At 36.5% G+C, this 11,716-nt stretch overlaps 1 protein-coding gene across 2 annotated transcripts in view; it reads left to right on the forward strand.

Annotated features, from left to right (window-relative positions):
• Window positions 1–11,716, forward strand: part of IKKbeta (inhibitor of nuclear factor kappa B kinase subunit beta) — a 234,497-nt gene that overhangs the window by 152,263 nt on the left and 70,518 nt on the right. For both annotated transcript variants that reach the window (XM_083134475.1, XM_083134474.1), the window contains exons 2-4: window positions 993–1,134; window positions 4,089–4,291; window positions 6,209–6,367. In XM_083134475.1, the coding sequence (XP_082990601.1) occupies window positions 1,014–1,134; window positions 4,089–4,291; window positions 6,209–6,367 (483 nt within the window). In that variant the 5' untranslated portion in view covers window positions 993–1,013. The remainder of the gene's footprint in view (window positions 1–992; window positions 1,135–4,088; window positions 4,292–6,208; window positions 6,368–11,716) is intronic.

The raw sequence follows: 11,716 nt of genomic DNA on the forward strand, positions 1-11,716 counted from the left end.
ACAATGTTTCGCAATGCACAAAGCTAAATACAAATGTTAAAAATGACGAAATAAACAAGTGAGAGGTGTTCTCCCGAGATCAAACAGGTACTCTAGCGTTACACCGCTTTGATACCCGGTGGAGGTACATAGTGTTTCGGGTTCCACTTTAAACTGTAGGTCCAGTCCCGATTAGCAGATATGTGCATAAAGTTAATTTAAAAAACATACTTTGATGTTACTCTTAACTCATAACATTTTCAAAGGAGAAGCACACGTGAACAAAGTATATGTACTGAAAGGGGGAGCTCATAGTTCATACTCACAACACCTTATGTTTTCATGGACCAAAAATATCAAATATTTTGAGTAGAAATATGTACAAAATAAAAAAAATACTGCTTGTTATACTGTAAATAGTGTCATTATGTAACTAAACATGATTGATGATAAATTTTAGGAAACTAACGTTTTTAAAAATCAACGAAATTCAACTACAAAGACTGACTCAAGCAACTTTTAAAATACTTAAAAAGGAAATCTATCGTTTGAGTGTCATAAGAAGTAAGACAACATAATACATGCTGTTCTCCAAATTAAGCAGAAACGGCAGATTATTAAATTAAAAATCCACTTTCCCTGTTTTGATGTTAACCTTTTACATGGAAAGTTCTTCTAATCTGGAATGTAACACTATAGAAAGGAAAGGTATGATCAGAAATGCCTTAAACGTCAGAAACATATGTATATGTTTACATATACGGGGACGAAAAACATACAAGGAACATATGCATAAAAATATAGGAGAACTTTTGTATACATATTATTAACCATAATATTTCATGTAACCATGAGGACAAAACACATATTTGATCAGTGTTCTGAGACTGAATAGTTGAAAAAAACTTTTTGTAGGGTGTGTATTGGTTTCTGAATGATGTAAGGAAGTATATGTTAATAACCATATTGAGTTATCATCATCTAATGCACAGAATGATGTTACTTACTTTCAGATTTGATGTGTGTGTGACAAGATGGCAAGCACCACAGACGAACCAACAGAAGTTGAGAACTGGAATCGAGAAAGAGTCCTTGGCAGTGGAGGGTTCGGTATCGTCACTCTATGGAGACACAAAACCAAGGATGAGATGATAGGTAAGTCATATGTATACTGAGAATTTTGCCATGTGTACCAATTGTTACAGTGGCATAGTTTTTATTTCACTCCAAATGACATAGAAGCCAGAACCAATCAAAATCTATGTTATTGACAGACTTTTTCACAATAGTCTCCATTTACACTTCTACACATTTTTCATTTTTGAAACCACTTAGAGATGTTTTCTGGCAATATAGTACTAAACAGTAAATTGAAAGCAAAATTGGGGCCACTGACCCAACTATACCCCCTCGAGAATTATGTTGAATTTCTTTAAAATGTACAGATTTCGATGTTTTTCATAATATAAAATTGATCCCAGCATGCGGAAAACACAAGTAACGGAGATACTTGATCCCAAAGTATGGCCCAAGGAATTAAGAAACTTGCATTTTTTTAATATTTCCATCTCTTTTTATTAGTAAAAGTCCATTTGCATGCACACTCAAATAGCAAAAGAACACATTGAAAATATCTGAGTTTTAAACCTAACAATCCTAACCTAATGACATAAAATTATTGCTGCTGTTGCAGATTGTTTGTGCTGGGTGCTATATTCACTTCCACAAAGCCTTTTGACTGTTCTGCTTTACTGTAAGGTAACAGACGTACTTTACTTCACAATAACACATTTCCCAGAGCTAAAAACAACAAAGTCTTCATAAACCATGCAAGACAATTCATTTTCTTGAGGGAGTACAGAGGGTCAAGGGTACTTCTCTATGTTCATTACAATATCTTATAATAAAAACCAGGCCTGTTTTTGTCTCCAAGTAATAATGATGAATATTTCTCCATTAATTACGTTTTTTTTTTTTTAGAAAAGTATCAACCACATCCCGACACCAATGCACAAGGGTAGACTAGTACGGGCTGCTTTAAAATTTTTACTTTAAAGAAGTTCGCTTATTGAAATTTCCATTCCCCCCCCTTTTTTTTAAATAACGAGTACAGGATATGCTTTTTGATGTTTGTGTATCATTTGTGTCATTAAGTCAGAATAATAAACATATCATTGTAAATTTTTGCAATATTCCTAGCCGAATTTTAAAATCTACAGTGATATGGCAAAGTCAGTCATGTATTGATACGCATTGATTAGTTATTTAATTAAAATTCCGATCTCCGAGAGACGTCTCAAATTACTTTATTTTGTTATTTTTCACATTCATACTTACCTATTATGCTAAAGTTCCTTTAAGGTGGGATTTCGCTCACGAAAACAATTTCAATTTTGCACATACCGAGTAATTTTTGTTCGGTCCTTTTTCGCTTGGGCGGGCAAATCTTTGACTAGCGTTGTCTATCATCAGTGGGCATGCAGTGTTTCCAACCTTCCTAACCTAAAAATAACTACTTTCGTCGGTTAGGTTAGGTTAACATAGTTAAAAAAAAAGGGTTACATTAGTTACGTTAACTTTGTTATGTTAGGTTAGGTTAGGTAATGTTAACATAGTTACAAATATGCATGGTTGGAAATACTGACCGGGGGTTACGTCATGAAAGGCACGCATCATCTGGTTTACATAGTGGAAGGAAATAGAGGCAACAGCTTTTGTGCATCGGAGAGAGATTAATCTAGAAAAATACATGATTTAGCGGCCAAATAAATTGAACGATGGGAGAAAACACTTCCACAACCTTTCAAAAGTGTACTGAAACTCAGTTCCGTAAGTACTTTCTCCTGTAAAATTGAAGAAATACGTTTCCCGGAGATCAGAATTTTATCAGTTATTTATACTGTTACTGGTTAAACTGTCTTTAGGAAGTCCACTCCGGTGCAAGAATTAATTATTTTTATTCCAATATTAAAGTACAGTGCATCCATTTTGATCTGCAGCCGAGAGATCGGGAGAAAAGTGGCGGGTGGCGCTGGCGGAGATGCCAACATTTGCGGCCTGTAATGCCCGCTTATTTTTATGGACATATGCAGACATTTATATAAATATTGCAAAACGAGCACTAACCTGTGTTATAATTTATCATCTGTAATTCATCCAAGTTTTGCCCTTATATACACAAAAAAATACGCTTTAAAAAACAATGTAAAGAGCCACAGATAATAAAACATTTTAATCATAGTTTTGACCAGTAACGTCCTGCTTAAGTTTATATCCTTGAAAGAGTTTTGTGTCGATGGGGATCGTTTGGAGGTTTCGAATGTGCAACACTGTATCAAGATTACGCTGTAGACGAAACCGTTAAAAGTCAATGGTGTTCGTGAGCTTCCTTGCAATCCGAAATCCCGAGCTCGAGTTTTTTGTTCCTTCGCGACAGAGTTGAATATAGTGGCGAGCAATGTAAACCAAGAGCGTGTTAATTTCGTACTCTGTCCAAGAGTGTTATTATTGGTTACTTGCCGTTACTTGTTTGTGTTATTGCAGTGTGTATGTGTGTTGTGTCAGTAAGAGGATTGGAATGCCAGCTGCCAGCTACAAGGTTCACGTTACGGGGGGGGGGGGGGGGGGGGCTGATAAGTTCGAGGCCCGACCCAGAAGGACTTTAGCTACAGGCACGAAAGTTTCAGACTATTCAACTTATTCTTCTCCCCGAAAGTCTACACACTTGGCACTTGGTGGATATCAGTTTGAACAACTCTTATAACACAGGTTAGCGCTCGTTTTGCAATATTTATATAAATGTCTGCATATGTCCATAAAAATAAGCGGGCATTACAGGCCGCAAATGTCGGCTTCTCCGTCAGCGCCACCCGCCACGTTTCTCCCGATCTCTCGGCTGCAGATCGAAATGGACGCACGGTAGTTAGTAAGTTAAGTGTTTTAATGCGACAATTCAAAATGTGTAGCTTTATCTTAGTTGGATTCATGGCTTTCTTAACCTGTATTTGCAAAGAAATGGGGGGTGGAATATTTTTAGCTTTGTTTACCCCTGTAAATACATCAGCATTTTTAATCGGATAAGCTCTAATATTTTTTGTATATGATTTCAGCTCTGAAGAAATGTCGGTGGGGAATGGATAACATGATGACACGGAAACACAAAGAGCGCTGGGAGAAGGAAGTGGAGATAATGCAGCGTCTGGCGCACAGAAATGTCGTCAAGGCTGTTCCCGTTCCGAAGGACTTGGAAATTTTACGATCTGAACTTCCTTTGCTCTGCATGGAATACTGTTCCAAGGGAGATCTGAGACAGGTGTGTGCATTATTCTGAAACAGACCAGTTGCAAGTGAATACTCGAATGCTCTACAAGTTATTCTTGTGTAATTTCAAAGGTCCATTGCCTTCAGTAGGTTTTGATATCCGAGACGGAGAAAGTATCACACCACTGCATTGTTTGCAGTTGGTACACTTGAATTTTAGGCATTCATGTGTGTATGTGGCAGAGGCTGTGATTTTAAAGTATTGTTATTGAGTCGAATGCCCGGAAAATATGATGGTCATGTATGGAAAATGGAACGTTTTGGTGCAAAACACAAATGACAAATGATGTGCGCAAAAAAATCATGGTATGGAAACTACATATCGTAATCTACTTTCCCACATATTCGCCATACGCATTCAAGCACTTATGAGAGCGTGATACCAGTTTCTTTATACTGTCATTGTACTCGGTTGCCGCCAGTGTATTAAACAATGTAGTAAGTTCATGGGCTGTAGCAAAGTGCTTTCTGGAAGGAAGGAACATTCAACTGTAGTATACAGCACACTCCACATATGCCCCATAAGTTTGAGCCAAGCAGCGAGTCAATGGAGTGGCACCTTACCTTACCTTCTTTGGCCTTCCAAGCCGAAAAAGGCCGAGGAAACACTCAGCACGCAAAAGGTTCTGCCAACTGTCTTTTGGTGAAAGGTGTCTACTCATTGATTTTCCGCCACGCGGAGCAATCATCAATGCTGAGGCATACTGTCAAGCACTTCTAAGGTTCCTTCGTCACTATATGATTGAATACATTGGCTGCAACTTAGTACAAGGCCATATCAACAAACTTGTATCATGCTCTGATAAGTGCTTGAATAAGTATGGCGAATATGTGGATAAGTAGAGTAAGGTATGTAGTTTCTGTACCATACATTTTTTGCAGACATCACTTGTTGTTTGTGTTTTGCACCCAAAGGTTCCGTTTTTTTCTGGATGACCCTCGTAAATACAAAATCGCAGTGGTGTGAAGCAGGTTATCAAACTTGCAATTGTCAGAAAAGAACTGTGGTGGGGTTCAGTTAAAAAAATATTATTTTCTTTTCTGTTTGTTTGAAAGGAGTTCATTTTTGTTAAGTTACCGCAGTTTTTTTTGTTTGTTCACTAGGAATGGGGCATATTAATATGTATCTATCGATATCAGCTGATATAGGCATATCAGTTTATTTGTGAAATTACCAATATTTTGACCGATCTGATTTATCTACAAATATCTTATAATTTAGTAACTATTATACCATTCTGTTAATAGTCTTTGTGTATATAATCCCCATTCCATGCCTTTTTAAAAGTAACTGTCTAAATATGCAGCTTTTTTTGCATTGCATTCAACTGGTAACATGCATGTATTAAGGAGGTCAGTGAACCATTCCAGTTCTTCGAGGATCATCTGGAATTTTATACCGTATCGGTATTGGTCAAACTTTCTTGTCTTTCCATCCCTGTTATTCACTATAACAGAACCTGAACTTTTGTACACTTATATCACACTTAATTCTTCTCAAGAACACCCTGTATCTGCAAATTTTCTCCACGACTGTACTTTTAGGATATGGTCTGGAAGTTTTGTAGTGGTCCTTCGAAGTAGATAGTTCATACGAAAATTTACAGCAGCATGGCAACATGATATTTTTTTTTTTTTTGTCTTCACTGTCTTTCCCACAACACACCATGAATTCTCAATTTAAAGAACTCCTAATGCCACTCGTCAGACATTTCCTTCCCCTTTCAACCTACCTGTTCATTTCCCTGATGACCCTGGGATGGGAATCCCCAAATGTGCTCAGTTTTTATTCCAAAATTTCAATTTTTAATCACTACCAATAAGTCAATACATCATTGTACAAGGATCGTCCAATTAATAACACCCATTTTAATATAATTAATCTGATGTCTTATTTTCGTTCTTCCAGATCTTAAACCGACCTGAAAACTGTTGTGGTTTGAGGGAAAACGAGGTTCGAAGGTTAGTGAACGATGTAGCGAGTGCCGTGGAATACTTGCATACAATGAAGATTACTCATAGAGATCTCAAACCAGAAAACATTGTGCTCCAAGATGTTGACGGAAAGGTTGGTGCTGCTTTGTTTACCTGTGTTAACTTAATATAACTTTCTCTTATTAGTTATATAGGGTGTCCCACTTGCAAACTCCTCTATTTTGAATTACTACTACTTTAAAAGTGCTGTACCTCGAGTTAAAATATGAATCTGCAAGTAAGAGTTGGAAATGGTGGGGGGGGGGGCTTTAAAGGCTTTATTAAATTATTTTTTTTAGCAGTTCTTTTGGTTGGTCTTTTCTCTCCAAAATGTCTCAAATGAATGAAAATATAAGATTTGGCAATGTTCTTGTCATTTTCATGTGACTTTCATATATCTCTACAGTAAAGGGACACATTTTGGGAGAATACCTCTTCGTTGGGCATTTATTTTTAGTTTTTTTTTTTTTTAATGTTACACTTATAGCAATGGGATATATTTGATAAAACAAGAAGCATTTATACAATGGATCTTGTCAATAATGTTACGTTGTTGGAACATTTTGTGTTGGTTTTTTTTATGAAGATGAAGAATCTTTGTAAAATCGTGATAAAAATAATAGCATGCTTCTATCATGGTGATTGTATCGTGCTGCAAAGTTTATATTAAAGGTTTGAATTCTCAAATAGCTTGAATTGCTGACAAACAGTAAATTTGCGATGGAAAATTAAGAACAAGCGAAGTGCAAGTTACATATGGAGTGGTTATTTTTAGGGCTGAGCGAATACCAATACTTACTGGTATGGGAAAATATCTATTGGAATTGAATCACTAATACCGGCTATACTTTTCCGGAGTCAGTAGTGTATATTAGGCGCTTCAACGCAGTACTTAGTAGGTATGCCTTTTTTTTATCAATCGAATATCACTTTTTGACATACTTTGACAATTTTTTGTCGATGTTTTAGCGTTTAGCGATGTTTTAGTACAAATTTTCACCATACTCATTTTTTTTCCACTCGTACTTGGTAGGTATATTATGATCTTACGTGATACAACTTAACCTATTCTTTTTTTACGATTATTTAATTTTTTTTACGATCCTAAGTGATATAACTTAACCTATCATTTTTTTTATTTATGCACTGTTTGAACGTTATTATTTGAGGATCATATTTTGTAGGTTTTTTTTTTTTATCAATCGAATATAAGTTTTTGACATATTTTGACAATTTTTTGTCGATGTTTTAGCGTTTAGCGATGTTTTAGTACAAATTTTCACTGCACTCATTTTTTCCATTTATACTTGGTAGGTATATCACGATCTTACGTGATACAACTTAACCTATCTTTTTTTTTACGAATTTTTAATTTTTTTTACGATCCTAAGTGATATAACTTAACCTATTGTGGAACTCGCAAACACCCACTCTACAAAAATTCTACTATATGATCTTTCACTGGCTAAGCTAACCTACAAATAGGAATTGGCAGCACTGACTTATAAACCCACTGGGTCTTCTTGGCATGTTTTTTCATGATGTGTTGCCAGGCTATTGGACATCTTGGCGTATACAATGTATATATTTTTGAGGGGGAGGGGTTATAGCTTTTTATGCTGTACGAATACTAAAAACTTGACAGTGACAACCAACAGAGTAGGTAAACCTACATCCAGGAACTGGCAACACTAGTTTCTGACAGTGAATTTGAAATAAAATATTAAACAAAATACATGAGTAAGCACTGTGATTACAAATAGTACCAGTGTTATGCCCCCAACTCCAACTGGGCAACTGGGGGAAATAATTGTACAACAATTTGTACCTAATTGTACAATACTTGTACCTAATTGAGAGAGCCTTTCTGTAACTTACCTCATGTACAATTTATATGTTTTTACAACTGTGAAAAGAAAGCATATGTGTTCTGTATGCACACATTTATTCTTATTTTTCGAAGTTGAATGAAAACACGTGTTTTTACGCTCTCGTAATACTGACCTTGCCCCAGTGATTTTAAATTGCTTCCATCCGCTTTTTTTCTGTGTTATTTCCGCATGCACGCAACATTCGCTTTCAATAGACAGAAGGAGTTTTAGTATAGCAGGCTCCGAGTTTTACAATTTATTAAATTAAACAATAATTTATGTAAGAATATACTTGTACTTACCGAACACAAAATAATAAAAGCACATGTGAATCTTTGCGTGTGTTCATGTTATATGACGACTGAGTAAAAAAATAATGTTGACTCCCCGAAAGATAAAAGTTCCCGGTTCGACATCAGATGCATGCAAATTTTATGTTTTGCTCTCCAAAATCTTGATTTTTATGTTTGTGCTATTTGTCATACAGCAGAGGAGAAGAGGGGAGAGGGGAGGGGAGGGGGTACTATTAGCGCCATCTATTAGCAAACAATAGAAATAAAAAGTAGGGTCAAACTTTTTCAACACCCAAAAATTTTAAACGTCCTCGCGTAGTAATACGATCTAGCTGAAGATGTTTGAAGGAGTACTCTTAGTCGACGAAGCTAATTGCTAGGGCCCATATATTGCTAAAATGTTCTTTGATTTGCATATTTCTCATACCGCCATATGTTGTTCTAGTTGACTTCTTCCAAAAAATGCTAATTAGCGAGAGTTAATTAAGCAAGGCAAGTAAAAGAAGCAAACAGAACAACATATGTGCCGGCGTGAGAATATGTAAAAATTCGATTCAGAGGTGGATCGAATTAAAATTGGGGGATATTTTGCATTTTTTCCCTATAATGTACAAAACATTTACCGTACATAATCTTTTCCATTTACAACAGTATAAAATAAGAGGAATGTGTGACAATATCCATATTAATTAGGAAGGTATGTCGTATGCTAGGTTAGCTAATTGTGTCTTCTACAGCTTCACTGTTTAGAGGAAAGATGGAAAAAGAGAGCTCTACAAAAACTAACGCTCTTAACAATATTGTACGCTCCGTGAAAATTATATATAAATAAGGCATAAGCGTATTATCTACTTTCATGTCAGATTTTCCCAACCTGTGAGCTGTAGTGTTTAGGTGACAACCGACCTGCTCAAATATAATACTGTTGACAATATTGAACGCCCCGTGAAAATTATATATAAATAAGGCATAAGCGTATTATCTGCTTTCATGTCAGATTTTCCCAACCTGTGAGCTGTAGTGTTTAGGTGACAACCGACCTGCTGAAATATAATACTGTTGACAATATTGAACGCCCCGTGAAAATTATATGTAAATAAGGCATAAGCGTATTATCTACTTTCATGTCAGATTTTCCCAACCTGTGAGCTGTAGTGTTTAGGCGACAACCGACCTGCTCAAATATAATACTGTTGACAATATTGTACGCCCCGTGAAAATTATATATAAATAAGGCATAAGCGTATTATCTACTTTCATGTCAGATTTTCCCAACCTGTGAGCTGTAGTGTTTAGGCGACAAGCGACCTGCTGAAATATAATACTGTTGACAATATTGTACGTCCGTGAAAATTACATATAAATAAGGCATAAGCGTATTATCTGCTTTCATGTCAGATTTTGCCAACCTGGGAGCTGTAGTGTTTAGGTGACAAGCGACCTGCTGAAATATGATACTGTTGACAATATTGTTCGTATATTGTATTGTATAGGAGACTAGAAGCATATAATTTGGCGAAAAAAAAACCCAAATAAGGTCATAGAAAATAGTTTAAAAAAAAGTGAACAATTATATTTTGCATTGCACAGCATTAGGTATTAAATAACATACCCCCAAAAAATCTCTGCATTATGCGTTCTGTAAAAAATTGCCCTACGTGCCAAATTGCTGTGTTAAGTAAACATTTTCAAAGGCACTGTCGTACTTGTGTGCCGGGAAAGCGAATATGTGCGACCAAACTGTGCTCTAAGTGTGGAAAAAAATATTTCTATTGCCAACTTCAAGTTGTTTTTTTTGACACGTATATATATTATTATTTTTTTAACATAGGAAGAAAGTTCGTGCTTTGGAAAACGCGATGATGTGCGTAATGATATCTTTCCTCTCCTGCATAGACTTGTACCAATCTACTGTGTACCATCTTCTTCCCTGCCTTGCCTCCTCCAGTTTGTCCAACCTCTTGTTCAATTTTTCCCCTGCAGCCGAAAGCAGAATGTTGAGATCACCGCACCTCAGGCCGCTGATCTCCCGAAGATGGTCCTTGAGAACCATTTCACAAGGGATGCGAAATTCCGGTGTTGTTCTTGCTATGATTACAAGTTTCTCTACATCCTCACAATCTCTGTTTACTGCGTGTTTAAATATTTTACATAGTAGCTGGGGCGGCAAATCAGTTATACGAGACATGTTGTTATTATTATTATTTTTCACTCTATGTTATTTATATACCCCACCCCAATTTTTGTTTTGTGTTCATGGCGATGGTGGTAGAGTGCCACACACGTAAATTTGCTGTTGCGTAGAAACGAATTTTCGTTTCGTCTCCCTCTCTCTTAGCATCATGTGTTCTACCCTGCTCGATAACCTTCGCTATTGTTGCCATATTGTTATTCCATTCCTGGACACACTCGCGCAAACATTATTGAAAACAATTGAATAGCGCTCCAGCTCGCGGTTCCCACCGTTCGGTAGGGACGCTAATGTGGCAATATAGCACGGCGTAGTGCTTGCTTCTTTTATGCAGTGCATGTTTATTGGCTAGCTAGTAACTAGTGTTGCCAACTGTAATAATGAAGCACTATTTCTGTCATGGAAGGGGAAAAGGCAGGTAAAGTGGCGGTGAGTTTTGTTGGATTGGAAGCACCATATTTTTATTTTATACTAAGTATTTGACCGGTTTGATGTTGTGTGCGTGTATTGCGTGTGTGTATGTAAAAGTGTGTGTTTGCTAATGAACGTTAAATTCTATAATGCCTCCAGTTTTGTCGAAGTTGAAATCAAAAATCTTGCATAGCCAAGCTCGGGAAATTCTAAGCAACGTGCACGAGTTCATGAAGGAGGAAGCCAGTCATGGTGTTAGCATCCCAATAAAGCATTTTGGCAAGAGAGCAGCAAACAGCAGCAACAAATTGTTCATATTTCATAATTTTGGAATTATTCAAAATAAATAAATTATGTAGCTCCAACATCATTTCAACTCTGGCTCCGGCACGTGTTCTTGTAGAAATTGCATAGAGGAGGCTGTTATTTTTGCTGCTTAATGCGATACATATTGTTTTCTGTGTTAAAATTGCCATGATTTGATGGGTGATAAGCCTATTGAAAACTGTGATCGAGCGAGATATTTTTTTTGCGCTGAATAGTATTGAAATAGCATAAGAAGTCTCATTATTTATTTTATATTTTGATGTTTTAGTTAGGAATATATTGATTTTCAATTTTCCGTTGCTGCGTAATGACCGGGGGGGGGGGGGGGTCGAAATAGAGCGGCATCTGCC

Source organism: Lepisma saccharinum, chromosome 13, assembly GCF_977018435.1.
Source record: "Lepisma saccharinum chromosome 13, izLepSacc3.1, whole genome shotgun sequence".
NCBI classification, from domain to species: Eukaryota; Metazoa; Arthropoda; class Insecta; order Zygentoma; family Lepismatidae; genus Lepisma; species Lepisma saccharinum.